Source organism: Herpailurus yagouaroundi, unplaced genomic scaffold (genome assembly GCF_014898765.1).
Source record: "Herpailurus yagouaroundi ecotype Mexico unplaced genomic scaffold, PumYag 193, whole genome shotgun sequence".
Classification (NCBI taxonomy): domain Eukaryota; kingdom Metazoa; phylum Chordata; class Mammalia; order Carnivora; family Felidae; genus Herpailurus; species Herpailurus yagouaroundi.
The window spans coordinates 8,885,314-8,901,533 of NW_024412424.1; the positions used below are offsets into that span (position 1 = coordinate 8,885,314).

The window sequence follows — 16,220 nt, forward strand, 5'->3', positions numbered from 1 at the left end:
CCCCTCCCCCCCCCCCCCGCCGCCCCCCCCCCCCCCCCCCCCCCCCCAGGAACATGTCTGCATGTACGCATAATAATCTCTTTGGAAAGTGCCTGGCATATATGAAGTGTTCAACAATAGTTTGTTTTTCCTATTATAAGGACGGAAACCTATTTCCTATTACAAGAAAAAGGAAGGCCTGAATGGTCAATGGTGGGGCTTCTCTATAGTGACTGACACCAATCCTGGCCTCTGCACTGGGTTCATCTGTACCAGGTCTCTTGCAGATTTCCTAGGCACACAGGTTCCTACAACTTTTATTTGTCTTTATATTTCCTAATTCCTAAATCTTGAACTCTCAGACAGCTCTACCCATTCGTACCACAGAAGCTTAAAATCTCTTAATTCTAAAACTGAATTCAAAGCATCTCTAAACCTAGTACCTTTTCCATACTTCTCCCAGTTAGCAGGTGAAAAATCTCATATCTTTCACTTCTCCCACTCCTATGGCTTCACATCCAGTTGACTATAGTGTTTCCCACAAATCTCAGGTCCCCAGGACTCCCTCCTACCCACTCTCCTTACACTCACCAACCACATTCTCCCTCCTGCTGTCCATCTCTGGTCTCTCCAGCTCTCTATGGTTGTCCCATCCCAGATCCAAAACCCGAGGAGGCCCATAAATACGTCCATGTTCCAGAATTACAACAGAAGCACTATTTACTGAACAGTTTTCTAATGCCAACTTCTGTGAATCTCAATTTCTTATTAAAGAGGTGATTTAATTTAATTTAGTCAGTGACTCCTATTCAGATAATGATTCTCAGAATCACCTGGGAAAAAGTTTTCCAAAATACATATTCCAGGCTGACAGAACTAACCTTTATGAATGAAGCTCACACAAGTGGATTTTGGAAAGGTTCCCCAGGAATTGTGAAGTGCACCCCCAATGAAGCACTGCACAAGATGTCCTCTGAAACACCTTCTAGTTCTAAAGTTCTACTTTTTTGCAATAATATACCCTATCCACAGACTCCTAATGACAGAACCAAAAAAGTGATTCCAGGTATTCCATTGACCTTCTCTGCTACATCCAACTGTCTTATACTCTAGGACTTAATGTGATTTTTTAAATTAGTGCAGCATTTGTGTCTAGACCATTCAAAATTCTTCTTGAATACATGTCTCTTTTTCAAGAGAAATAGCTTTTAGCCTGTATTACCATCAAAAATATAACCAACCTCTTAGAAAACCAAACCTCTGGTCATACTTTAAGAATAGTTAATCTTGGGGCACCAGGGTGGCTCAATTGGTTAAGCGTCCAACTTCAGCTCAGGTCATGATCTCATGGTCCGTGAGTTGTAGCCTCGCATCGGGCTCTGTGCTCACAGCTCAGAGCCTGGAGCCTGCTTTGGATTCTGTGTCTCCCACTCTCTCTGCCCCTCCCCCACTCATGCTCTGTCTCTCTCACTTTCAAAAATGAGTAAATGTTAAAAAAAATTTTTTTAATATTAATAATAAGAATAGTTAATCTAGGGGCGCCTCGGCTCAGTCGGTTAAACATCCAACTCTTGGCTTCGGCTCAGGTCATGATCTCAATGGTTCATGAGTTCAAGCCCCACATTGGGCTCTGTGCTAACAGTGTAGAGCCTGTTTGTGATTCTCTCTCATCTCTCTCTCTGCCCCTACCTCACCCACATTCTCTCTCTTGTAAATAAATAAACTGAAAAAAAAAAAATTAATTAATTAATTAAAAAAATTAAAACAGTTCATCTAAAAACTAGGATAGTTTGGGGTACCTGGGTGGCTCAGTTAAAGGTCTGGTTCTTGATTTCAGCTCAGGTCATGATCTCACACTTCGTGAGTTTGAGCCCCATCAGGCTCTTCACTGACAGCGTGGAACCTGCTTGGGATTCTGTTTCCCTCTCTCTCAGTCCCTCCTCTGCTCACTCTCTTAAACATTTAAAAATCAAATACATACATAACCAGGATAGCTTTATAAAATGTAATTAAAACCTAAGCCTACTCTGTTGACATTCTAATGTGTCATATTTTTATAAAAGTTAAACTCCTCCTCCTCCTTTGGACACTTGCTCCTAGTGTTAACAATCATTAAAATAAAAGGTTTATTTCAGAGTCATAAACACTTGTGTTTTTCTCTCCTCATGAGCAGAATCTAATTCATGTACGTTTTAAAAATTTAGGGGGAAAGAAAAAGGCCTTTCAGGAATCACTGACCAGGCTTATAGCAGGTGTGTAATCAGGAAAGACTCTTACCATCTGCTTCTAGGCAGTGCAGAACACACAGGAAGCACAGCACACAGTGTGTCCCAGATTCCAAAATGGAGTGGAGAAAAGAGAGCATTATTCCTTTTTAATTTAAGGTTAACTATAATTAGTTGAAATGTATTCCCTTTTCAAATTCTAGGAACAATTATCAATTAACTAATCTCTGGTTTTATAAGTATCCTAAAAGCCAACATCAAAGTTGACTGAAATTTTTTTTAAATGACACAGACACCAAAATTCCAATGGATAATATGAGCTTTCACAAATGACTGACTTATTTGTGCTTTCATCAAATGCCTGAAGGCTGGAGGACTAGCAACCTTAGGAACCAAATATTATGGATGTCAAACACATCATATATGTTTTCATTCAACAATATATTGATTCCATTCATCTCTTCTTGTTAATCTCCAAACTTATTTAAACATAAGGGTAAAAGACAACCATTTTTATGGTATGTAAATTATATCTCAATAAAGCTTTTTAAATAAATAGCTATTTAAACAGGTACTTTATGCTGGACCATTTTATCAGGTAGCAGCTGACCATTCATACCGCTGATTTTATTTTGCTAAAATGAAAAGGCAAATTCAAAGATGTCAGTCACAGGTGCCAGCATCCCTGAGCCATGTAAGTCAGACCTGGGAAATCTGAGAAGACCTAAGAGCAGATATGTAGACTAGGACAAAACTTTGAATGGCAAATGACTTGTAAGAAAATTAATTCTCTAGTTTTAAAATTAGGTGAAGTGCACAAAGGAAAAATAGTTAAAAATAAAATCAAGTTGGCAGAGGAAAGACAGAAATCTGATGGCTGGTAAATACAGTAAAAACACTACTGCAAGATTCCAGGAGGACATGTGAATCAACAGAATTCAGGTTACAAGGGGAACATGCTTGAACAGATATGGTCTATCCCACTAAAACATCTCTAAATAAAAACCAAAATGCCAATGACTTAAGAATAAAACCAGTTCTCTAATGAGGTCCTTTAAATATGAAATGCACCAGACAATCCTTAAGGACAGTGGTGTCAATATGTAATGAAACAAGCCTTGAAATACAGAAGAAATGCTAACTCACCTACACTTCCTGCACAGACACCTAGTCTCCTCCCAGCTAAAGGCTTTTAGGTTTTTCCACAGACTGGGCCTTAGGGCCACTCGTTAGGACCCTCTGGAGTCTGCCCCTCTCAACCTTGGTTTTCCATGACAAGAAAGCCTCTGTTTGATCCTTCCTGCATCTGAGTATCAGAAGTCCTAACAACTACCCTACCTACCCCTTTTCTAATCTCTTTTTCCCTTAACCTCTCAAAAGGAAAGTTAAATAGAAGCACATGAAAAAAATCAGTAAGTCCTTTCTCTTAAGTTGTTCACAGCTAGCCATGAAAAATTCCCCTCTTATCACTTCGTGTCTGCAGAGCAATGAGGCCAACAGAGGGAATAGCAACTCTCCAGACCCAAAAGTGTCTAGGGCAATGCTAGCTTCTCTTTTCTTGACCTTCTCCTTCAAAGATAATGGGTGCCACATGGACTGGACACAGATGACAGTCACCAAGATTATTATTGCCACTCCCTCATAAACTGCAAGGATGTTGGAGGGTAGCAATAATGATGTTGATAAGTAACTTCAAATAAGCCCAATTTTTGGTTTAGGTTTACAGGACAACATGTAACATCCGAAAAGCTTGAGACACAACTAATATCTGGTAGTGATAAGATGGTCTGCAGCCACCTTTACCACTGTAATATACTGACAAACAGCTCAAAAACATCATCTTCTTTATCTATTCAAGGATAAAGTACATCTTGTTTCATGACACGTAAAGTGGAAAAAGAGAATGATGCATTAAGGGAGTGGGATGTCTAAGGTAACAACAGGCCATGAGAATAAAAGAACAGACTCTATTAAGAAACCAACCTAAGGCTCACCAACAATGAAGCAACAGAAAGAAATCAAGGAATCGATCCCATTTACAATTGCACCAAAAACCATAAAATACCTAGGAATAAATCTAACCAAAGAGGAGAAAAGTCTATACACTGAAAACTATAGAAAGCTTATGAAAGAAATTGAAGACGACACAAAAAAATGGAAAAAGATTCCATGCTCCTGGATAGGAAAAACAAGTATTGTTAAAATGTCAATATTACCCAAAGCAATCTACATATTCAATGCAATCCCTATCAAAATAACACCAGCATTCTTCACAGAGCTAGAATAATCCTAAAATTTGTATGGAACCAGAAAAGACCCCAAATAGCCAAAGCAATCTTGAAAAAGAACACCAAAGCAGGAGGCATCACAATCCCGGACTTCAAGCTATACTACAAAGCTGTAATCATCAAGACAGTATGGTACTGGTACAAGAACAGACACTCAGATCAGTGGAACAGAATAGAGAACCCAGAAATGGACCCACAAACATACAGCCAAATAATCTTTGACAAAGCAGGAAAGAATATCCAGTGGAATAAAGACAGTCTCTTCAGCAAGTGGTGTTGGGAAAACTGGACAGTGACATGCAGAAGAATGAACCTGGACCACTTTCTTACACCATACACAAAAATAAACTCAAAACAGATGAAAGACCTAAGTTTAAGACAGGAAGCCATCAAAATCCTCGAAGAGAAAGCAGGCAAAAACCTCTTTGATCTTGCCTGCAGCAACTTCTTACTCAACACATCTCCGGAGGCAAGGGAAACAAAAGCATAAATGAACTACTGGGACCTCATCAAAATAAAAAGCTTCTGCACAACGAAGGAAACAATCAGCAAAACTAAAAGGCAACCGACAGAATGGGAGAAGATATTTGCAAAGGACAGATCAGATAAATGGTTAACCAAAATCTATAAAGGACTTATCAAACTCAACACCCAAATAACAAATAATCCAGTGAAGAAATGGGCACAAGACATGAATAGACACTTCTCCAAAGAAGACATCCAGGTGGCTGACACATGAAAAAATGCTCAACATCACTCATCATCAGGGAAATACAAATCAAAACCACAATGAGATACTACCTGATACCTGTCAGAATGGCTAACATTAGCAACTCAGGCAACAACAGATGTTGGCGAGGATGCGGAGAAACGATCTCGATGGATAAATGGATAAAGAAGATGTGGTGTATACACACACACACACACACACACACACACACACACACAAAATGGAGTATTACTCGGCAATCAAAAAGAATGAAATCTTGCCATTTGCAACTACGTGGATGGAACTGGAGGGTATTCTGATAAGCGAAATTAGTCAGCAAAAGACAAATATCATATGACTTCACTCATATGAGCACTTTAAGAGACAAAACAGATGAACATAAGAGAAGGGAAACCAAAATAATACAAAAACAGGAAGGGGGACAAAACATAAAAGACTCTTAAATATGGAGAACAAACAGGGATTACTGGAAGGGTTGTGGGAGGGGGATGGGCTAAATGGGTAAGAGGCATTAAGGAATCTACTCCTGAAATTATTGTTGCACTATATGCTAATTTGGATGTAAATTTAAAAAAATAAAATTTTTAAAAAAAGAAAGAAACCAACCTAAAGCAACCATGTGACATTTGGAGGCTCTAACACCACTTACAAGCTCCGCTACCAAGAAATACTACCAACAGGTACAAGTTAAATAGTACAGCACTCAAGAAAACATGAAGACCGTGTCACAAATAAACCAAAGTTCTGAAGTATCCTTCTGAAGACCTCTCCCTTTTACCCACATCTCAGAACTCACGTGAGCTTTAAACACTGCAGGCTCCTCTTACCCATGACCAAGGAAATCACTGAGGACCCTCCAAGCCATGCAGCTGGAAAGCATTAACGGAAATCTCCTTCCCCACTAGGGATCCCTAGCTGCATTGGTTGAAGTGGTTTCAACTCCAGAGCCTAACGATCCGTTTTAATAAATATGGCATTCAAAAAACTATGGTACTGCTTCTGGTTTCCAGTGTGGCATATAAGAAGCTTAAAGTCACCAATCCTAACACGTAAAAAGCTCAATAAACTGAAAAATCAACAACTCCTCTTAAATTCAACAGAGGTGGGGTCAGAGAGGCACCACTGTCCCCAGAATTGGAGATACCAACAAGAAAATACAGAGAATAGCAACTTGTCAGAGCATAAACCCAAAAGGATAAACCTTCACAGGAACCAGTGCCAAGGCAGGGAAACCTAAACTGTAACTGACAAATTGCTAGACACAATTCTAAGGATAAATGTGAGAGATAAAAACTCCAGGGGGACCGAGTCATCAGGGCCCCCACACTTTTGTGAGTTTTACCTCCCGGAGGTTGACCAGGTTCTCACGGTGAATATCAGAGAAAAATCCCCTTGGGTTGACCAGGTTCTCACAGTGAATATCAGAAAAATCCCCTTGGGCCTCCCACGGGAGGTGGAGGGGGACCATTTTGAAATACATCACAGCATTCTGTTCTTCTTAACAAGACCTCCCCTCAGGAGAAACTATTTAACCAAAGCCTAACCTGCTGGGACATTATCAGAGCCTAACTGACCTGGGGGAAGGGAAATATCCAACTCCAGCCACTCTAGCCCTCTGATCCCTCCCAAAGGGGATAGAAAAGACTGAGAAATGTGTGAAGTTCACAGTAAACAAGTATAGATTCACTGAAACACTGAGACCTACTTACAGAACTGTAAAACACTTCAGGGAGCCTGGGTGGCTCAGTCGGTTGAGCATCCGACTTCAGCTCAGGTTATGATCTCACGGCTTGTGGGTTCAAGCCCCACGTCAGACTCTGTGCTGGCAGCTCAGGGCCTGGAGTCTGCTTCCGATTCTGTGTCTCCCTCTCTCTCTGCCCCTCCCCCACTTATGCTGTGTCTCTGTCTCTCAAAAATAAATAAATGTAAAAAAGAAAAAAGAACTGTAAAACACTTCCCTGGCCCCACACCTTGCTACCACATTACTAAAGACCAATTTACAGCAGTTCTTTTTACCCAGCACATGATATCCAGGTATCAAGAAAAAAATTATAAGACATACTAAAAAGGAAAAAAAAAACACAGTTTGAAGGGACAGAACAAGCATCAGAACCAGACTTAGAACAAGAATATAAAACAACCATGATTAAGATGCTAAGGGGGCTCTCTAATGGATAAACTGGACAGCATGCAAGAACAGACAGGCAATGGGAGCAGAGCAGGGAAATTCAAAGAAAGAACCAAAAAGAAATGCTATCAATCAGAAACACTGTGGTAGAAATGAAGAATGGCTTTGATGGGCTTTATTAGTAGACTACACAGCTAAGTAAAAAATCTCTGAGCTTGAGGATATCTCAATAGATACCACCAAAACAGAAAAGCAGAGGAACAAAGACTGAAAAACACAGAACAAAATATCCAAGAACTGAGGGATGAGTACAAAAGGAATAACATACACATAATGGGAATTCTAGAAGGAAGAGAAAAAAAGGAACAGAAGAAATATCTGAAGCAATGATGACTGAAAATTTTACCAAAATTAATGTCAGACACCACACCACAGATCCAGGAAGCTCTAAGAAAACTGAGCAAGATAAATGCCCCCAAAAAACCTATACCTAGGCACATCATTTTCAAATTACAGAAAAAGATTAAAAAAAAAATCCTTAAAGAAGCCCAAGGGGAAAAAACATCTTACCTGTAGAGGAAAACAGATAAAAATTGTATCTCACATCTCCTCAGAAATCATACAAGCAAGGAGAGAGGGAAGTGAAATACTTAAAATGCTGAGAGACAAAAACCACTAACCTAGAATTCCATAGCCCTGTCCTGTGAAAGTATCCTTCAAAAGTGGAGAAATAAAGACTTATTCAGACAAAACAATACAAAACCTGAGGGAATTTGTTGCCAGTAGACCTGTCTAGCAAGAAACGTTAAATTCTTCAGAGAGAAGGATAATCATCAAGGTCAGAAACTCCAATCTATATAAAGGAAGAAAAGCACAGGAGAAGGAACAAATGAAGGTAGAAAAAACATTTTATTTTTCTTATTCTTTTTTTTTTAATGTTTATTTATTTTTGAGAGAGAGACAGAGACAGAGCACAAGCGGGAGAGGGGCAGAGAGCGAGGGAGACACAGAAGACAAAGCAGGCTCCAGGCTCTGAGCTGTCAGCACAGAGCCCAATGCAGGGCTCAAAGCCACGAACAATGAGATCATGACCTGAGCCAAAGTTAGATGCTCAACCGACTGAGCCACCCAGGTGTCCCTTATTTTCTCATTCTTAATTGATCTTTGTTCAAAATAATAGTTTATCCAAACAACACCAATAACTTGTGTGATTATGTATTATTATATATATATGTACATATGCTTATATATAAATGAAGGACAGCAATAAGATATGAGAAATACATGGGAACTAGGATTATTCTACCATAAGGTGCTTGTACTACCTGTAAAGAGATAGAGTGTCATTTGAAAGTGGACTTGGATTACTTGTAAATGTGTATATTGCAACCCTTAGGGCAACTACTAAAAAAAGTAAAATTAAATAAATAAATAGAATAGGCTAACAAAGGAGTGGAATCCTAGAAAAATGCTCCATTAAAACCACAAAAAGCAGAAAAAGAGTAGCAGACAGAAAAAGGAAGAAAAAACAAGGGCAACACATAGAAATCAGCAAGAAATACAGTAGAGACAAAGCCAACTATATCAATAATCACTTAGAATCTCATTCCAAATGCATCAATTAAAAGACATTATTGATGTGGACCAAGAAACAAAACCCAGCTACATGTTGTCCCCTAGAAACCCACTTTAAATATAAAGACACATATAGATTAAAAATAAATGGCGGGAAAAAGATATACCATGCTAACATGAATTTAAAAAAACTAGGGTAACTGTATTACTTTTAGACAAAGCACACTTCAGACCAAGGAAAGTTATTAGTGATAAAGAAAGGCATTATGTGATGATAAAGGGGTCAATTCTCCAAGAAAACATAATAATCCTTAATATATATGTGCCTAACAGAACATCAAAATACACGAGGCAAAAACTGACAGAACTGCAAGGAGAAAATACTGAATCTACTTATTGTAATGGAGACTTCAATACCCCTTTATCAGAAATGGAAAAATACATCAGGCAGAAAACCAGTAAGGACACAGTTGAAGTGATCAATACAATCAATAAACTGAGTATAATGGACATCTACAGACTACTTTGTCCAACAACTGAATACACATTCTTCTCAAGCTCACATGAAACATTCACCAAGATAGACGACATTCTGGGCCATAAAGCACACCTTAACAAATTTAAAATAGAAATCATAATAATGTTTGCTCTCAGACCACAATGGCATTAAACTAAAAATCAATAACAGAAATATAGCTAGAAAACCCCAAAATACTTAGAGACTAATTTTTTTTAATGTTTATTTACTTTTGAGAGAGAGAGAGAGAGAGAGAGAGAGAGAGAGCGAGCGAGCATGAGCAGGGTAGGGACAGAAAGAGAGGGAGACACAGAATCCAAAGCAGTCTCCAGACTCTGAGCTGTCAGCACACAGCCTGACGCAGGGCTCAAACCCATGGACCGTGAGATCATGACCTGAGCCAAAGTCCGATGTTTAACTGACTGAGCACCCAGGTGCCCCAAAATATTGGAGATTAAACAACACACTTCTAAATAGCAAGATTCAAAGAAGAAATCTCAGAAAATACTTTGAACTAAATGAAAATGAAAACTCACATAAAATTTTGTGGGGTACAGTGAAAGCAGTGCATAGAGGGAAATTTAGAGCACTGAATGCAAATTATTAGAAAGGCAGACCTAAAATCAATCAGCTAAGTTTCCACCTTAGGGAACTAGAAATAGAAGAGCAAATCAAGGAACTCTTGGGTGGCTCAGTTGGTTGGATGTCTGGTTCTTGACTGCAGCTCAGGTCATGATGTCATAGTTCATGAGATTGAGCCCCCATGTAGGGGTCTGCACTGACAGCAGAGCCTGCTTGGGATTCTCTCTCCCCCTCTCTCTGCCTCTCCCCTGCTCACACACTCTCTCTCTCAAAATAAATATATAAACTTAAAAAAAAAAAAAAGAGCAAATCAAATCCAAAGTAAGCAGAAGAAAAGTAGGAATAGAAATTAAAGTAGAAATCAATAAAATTGGAAACAGGAAATTAATAGAGAAAATCAATGCAATCAAAATCTTGCTCTTTACAAAGATATAATAGGGGTGCCTGGGGCCCCTATAATAGGGGTGGCTCAGTTGGTTAAGCATCCAACTCTTTATTTCTGCTCTAGCCATGATCTCATGGTTCATGAGATAGAGCCCCATAACAAGATCCAAGCTGACACCACGGAGACTGCTTGAGGTTCTCTCTCCCTCTCTCTCTGCCCATCCCCTGCTCATACTCACTTTCTCCCTCAAGAAATAAAATAAAAAGATTGATAATTGATAAGCCTCTAGCAGGCTAAGAAAAAAAGAGGGCACAAATCACTAATATCAGAAATGAAAGAGGAGACATCATTACAAATCCCATGGACATTTAAAGGATAAATTCTATGAACATGGCACCTGGCTGGTTCAGTTGGAGAAGCATGTGACTTCTGATCTCAGGGTCATAAGTTTGAGCCCCACACTAGGTATAAAGATTACTAAAATAAATAAGTATTTTAAAAATTCTGTGAACTCTATGCCCACAAATTTGATAACCTAGATGAAACAGACCAATTCCTTGAAAAGACAACACCATTTGCCAAAATGCACACAAGAATGTGACAATCTCAATAGGGCTTTAGCTATTAAAGAAACTGATTCAGTAATTAATAACCTTACAAAACAGAAAGCACCAGGCCCACATGGGTTTGCTGCTGACTTCTACTAAACATAAAAAATTACATCAATTTTTTAATATCTCTTCTAGAAGACAGAAACAGATAAAATACTTCCTGACTCATTATATGAGGCCAGCATTACACTAACAGCAACACCAAGGACATTGCAGTAGTCCCCCTCTCCTTATCCAACAGGGATGGGTTCTAAGACCACTCCCCCCAACCCACAGTAGATGCCTGAAACTGAGGATAGCACCAAACCCTGTATTTTTTCCTATACATGTACGCCTATGGTAAAATTTAATTTATTAGGCACAGTAAGAGATTAACAATAACTTTTATGAATATGGTCTTTCTCTCTCAAAATCTTATTGTACTGTACTCACCCTTCTTGTGGTGATGTGAGATGACAAAAAGCCTACATAATAAGATGAAGTGAGGTGAATGACATAGGCACTATGATGTAGGCTACTACTGACCTTCTGACCATACATCAGAAAGAGGACCATCTGGAGGCACCTGGGTGGCTCAGTCGGTTAAGCGTCCGACTTAGGCTCAGGTCATGATCTCTCGGTTTGTGGGTTCAAGCACCATTTTGGGTTCTGTGCTAACAGTTCAGAGCCTGGAGCCTGCTTCAGATCCTGCATCTTCCTCTCTCTCTCTGCCCCTCCCCCACTACTCTGTCACTCTCTCTCAAAAATAAACAAACATTTAAAAAAAAATTTTTTTTTAATTAAAAAAAATGGGGTGCCTGTGTGGCTCAGTCGGTTGAGCGTACAACTTCGGCTCAGGTCATGATCTCACAGCTTGTGGGTTGGAGCCCCACTGTGCTGACAGCTCAGAGCCTGGAGCCTGCTTCAGATTCTGCATCTCCCTCTCTCTGCCTTTTCCCACTTGTGCTGTCTCTAAAATAAACAAACATTAAAAAAATTTTAAATATGGGGCGCCTGGGTGGCTCAGTTGAGCGTCTGACTTCAGCTCAGGTCATGATCTCACAGCTTGTGAGTTCAAGCCCCGCGTCGGGCTCTGTGCTGACAGCTCGGAGCCTAGAGCCTGCTTTGGGGTCTGTGTCTCCCTCTCTCTCTGCCCCTAACCCACTTGCATTCTGTCTCTGTCTCTCTCAAAAATAAATAAACATTAAAATAAATGTTAATAGGGCGCCTGGGTGGCTCAGTCAGTTAAGCATCCGACTTTGACTCAGGTCACGATCTCGCGGTCCGTGAGTTCGAGCCCTGCGTCGGGCTCTGGGCTGATGGCTGGGAGCCTGGAGCCTGCTTCCAATTCTGTGTCTCCCTCTCTCTCTGCCCCTCCCCCGTTCATGCTCTGTCTCTGTCTCAAAAATAAATAAACGTTAAAAAAAATTAAAAATAATAATAATAAATGTTAATATAATAAATAAATAAATAAATAAATAAATAAATAAGGACCATCTGTTTCCAGACTGGAGTTGACTTCAGGTATCTGAAACCATGGAAAGTGAAACCACGGAAAGCAAAAGTACGGGGGGGGGGGGGGGGGGGGTACTACTGCACAAGAAATTAAAACTACAGTCCAACATGTCTCATGACCACAGACATAAAAATCCTCAACACAATATTAGCAAATCACATCACACACTATATACAAAGAATTATAAAAGCACAACCAAATAGGACGTACTACAGCTATGCAAGGCTGGTTCACATTTTAAAATCTAATTAATGTAATTCACTACTTCAATAGGCTAAAGAAATAAGATTTTATCAACAGATTCAGAAAAAGACTAACAAAACCCAACACCCGTAACTAAAAACTCTTGAGTAAGATGGGAATGGAGAGTAACTTCTTCAACTAGATAAAGAACATCTATGAAAAAAAAAAAACACAGCTTGGGCGCCTGGGTGGCACTGTCAGTTAAGCTTCCAACTCTTGATCTCGGATCAGGTCATGATCTCATAGTTCACGAGTTCGAGCCACATGTCAGCCTCTGTGCTGATGGCACGGAGCCTGCTTGGGGCTCTGTCTCTCCCTCTTTCTCTGCCCCTCCCCGCCTGTGCTTGCTCTCTCTCAAAATAAATAAATAAACTTTAAAAAAATTAAAAAAACACAGCTAACACCATACTTTATGATGAAAAATTCAAAACTTTCCTGCTAAGATCAGGATCAAGATCACTGATTTTCAAAATCATACTAAAAGTCCTACTTATCAGACAACAGGAAATAAAAGGGTACATTTTACAGAAATAAAACTGTCTTTGTTTGCAAATAATATGATTGTCTTTGCAGAAAATCCCAAAGAAATGACAATTAAAACTGGATTAAACAATTATAGCAGGGTTGCAGGATACAAGGTTAATTCAGTCTTTCCTATGTAACAGTTTTCCTGTACACCAGCAATGAACAAATGGAAACTAAAATTAAAAACACAATATCACTTATATTAGCCCCACCTCTCAAAATAAAATACTTAGGTAATCCATCAGGTATTAGGTAAACCTAACAAAATATGTACAATATCTGTATGAGAAAACTACGTAACTCTGATGAAAGAAATCAAAGAATTAAAGAAATGAAGAGAGTCCATGTTCATGGATAGGAAGACTCAATATTGTCAAGATGTCAGATCTTCCTAACCTGATCTATACATATAAACTCAATGCACTCCCTTCAAAATCCCAGCAAGTTATGTTGTAGATACCAACAAATGGATTCAAAAGTTTATATGGAGAAGCAAACAATCCAGAATAGTCAACACCATATTCAAGGTGAACAGAGCTGGAGGACTGGCACAACACAGCTTCAAAACTTACTATAAAGTAACAGTAATCAAGACAGTATAGTATTGGAGAAAATATACAAATAGATCAGCGGAACACAGTAGAGAGCCCAGAAATAGATCCACATAAAGATAGTCAACTGATCTTGGACAAAGGAGCACAGGCAATACAACGGGTATTTAAACTGGGCGTCTATAAGCAAAAAAATTCATCTAAACACAGGTCTTACACTCTTTACAAAAATTAACTCAAAAAGAATCACAGACCTAAGTGTGAAATGCACAACTACCTATAAAACTCCTAGAAAATAACAGGAGAAAATCTACATGACCTTGAATTTAAAGATAATTTTTTAGATGCAACCTCAAAGTCACAATTCACAAAAGAAATACTTGATAAGATGGACTTTATTAAGACAAAAACTTCTGCTCTGTGACAGTGTCAAGAGAATGAGACAAGAAGCTATAAACTAAGAGGAAATATTTGCAAATGACCTATCAGAGAAAGCACTATCAGCCAAAACATTCAAAAAAACTCTTACAACTCAATAAAAACACAAGAAACCCAAGTTAAAAATAGGCCAATGACTTTGACACCTCACCAAAGAAAATCTACAAATGGCAAATATGGAAATGATGCTTCACATCATAAGTCATCAGGAAAATGCAAATTAAAATAACACTGAGAAAGCCTTCCACTTAGAATCTCCCTGAGGTGTGCCTGGGTGGCTCAGTAAGTTAAGCATCCAACTCTTGATTTCCACTCAGGTCATGACCTGCCAGCTCATAGGATTGGATGGATCCCTGGGTCATCAGGCTCTGTGTTGACAGTGTGGATCCTGCTTGGGATTCTCTCTCTCCCTCTCTCTCTGCCCCACCCCCGCTCGTACTTACCCATTCTCAAAATAAGTAAATAAAGATTAAAAAAGGAAAAAGAAGGAACTCCCTAAAGTGGGAAAGGGGCCCAAAACAGACTGTGGAGAAAGTCTCCTTCCTTTTGGTCTGGTACCAGGCATCAGTAAGGGTGTCAGGAGGTTCAGTTAAATAATTTTCAGAAAACATTTGTAGCAGGCTCATAAAACTTCAAGATCTTGATTCCTTTCTACTCAAAAAAATCAAACCACACATTTTGATTGTGTGTAGAGGTTGTTCAACTAAAGGAACATCTACTAATTTTTTAATTAATTAAATAGTGATATATACTACTACATACCTATTAAAATGGCCAAAATCCGAAATACAACACCAAATGCTGGTAAGGATGTGGAACAATAAGAATTCTCATTTGCTGATGATGAAAATGCAAAATGGTATAGCTCCTTTGCTAGAGGGTTTGTCAGTTTCTGATGAAATTAAACATACTCTTTCCATACAATCTACCAACTGAACTCCTTAGTATTTACCCAAATACAAAAGCCTGCACATCAATGTTTATAGGAGCTTTATGAATAGAGAATGTAGTATGAGCCCACTTGACAGGAAAGATCTGCTGAAAGTCAGAAGTTTAAGAAATTCTTCACAACTGATACAGACACACCACATAGGCAAACACCCAGCATAATATGACCGTAACTTAAAATCCCCTATGAAAAAAAGCAAACTAATATTCTGTGAGACATACTACCTACCCACATTTTATAAATGCTTAATTTCCAAAAGCATCAAAATCTTCTCTCTACTTATAAGCTCCAATCCATTACTGTGAAAAAAGACTATGCTATAAAACTGAGAAAATGCAAACCACAACTTTACAAAGCTTAAGCCATTTCTGTGACCCATCTCAGCAGATTGATTTTTCTGTTTTGTATTGACATTGGGAATATGGGGGCTGCTCATCCTAAAGCCACACAAAGCACTAGTCCTGAAAGTGAGTTCAAAGAAATCTCTAAAACAGTATCAGAGATTGCTAACATCCAAATTAATCTATAAACGGAACTCACGGAACTGTCAGGAACTGGGGTTAAAGTTTTATAATAACAAAAATCTACTTTCTTCAAAGTTTTAGTTAGTGATTTTAGTGACAACAAGCCTGCAGAATATGCCAACAGGTAACAAAAGCTGATATTTAAAAAATCCTTACAGCAAAAACCAGAAGACCATAACCTCTATAAAGTACAGCAACAAGAAATCTCAAAGACCACTGACCTGGTCCTCCTCTTCATCCTCATCCTCTGCCAAACGTTGCCTGCCCACTTCATACAGCCTGCATACCGTGTCCATGTTCAGAGCATCCATGCTGCCTTGGTTCTGAAAATAAAACACCCAGTCCACGAAGAGCAGTTAGTTTTCAGAAGGCCCACATCTACATCTCAGTTATAACTCGCACCCATGCACCTTGACCCTGTAACTGTCAAAGTTTCTGATACCCAAAATTCTTGAACTAACTCTGAAAATGTTAT

At 39.0% G+C, this 16,220-nt stretch overlaps 1 protein-coding gene across 9 annotated transcripts in view; it reads right to left on the reverse strand.

The window, feature by feature from the left end:
- The window catches only part of DCAF1 (DDB1 and CUL4 associated factor 1), an 89,389-nt gene that overhangs the window by 10,828 nt on the left and 62,341 nt on the right, over positions 1–16,220 (reverse strand). For 5 of the 9 annotated variants that reach the window (XR_005781554.1, XR_005781555.1, XM_040445504.1 and 2 more), the window contains exons 22-23: positions 15,967–16,068; positions 2,257–2,265 (exon numbers count right to left, since the gene is read on the reverse strand). Coding sequence is in view for 6 of the 9 variants with exons in the window: in XM_040445504.1 (XP_040301438.1) it covers positions 2,257–2,265; positions 15,967–16,068 (111 nt within the window). In the remaining 3 variants the exon portion in view is untranslated. The remainder of the gene's footprint in view (positions 1–2,256; positions 2,266–15,966; positions 16,069–16,220) is intronic. The other 4 variants (XR_005781556.1, XM_040445506.1, XM_040445502.1 and 1 more) reach the window with 2 other exon arrangements.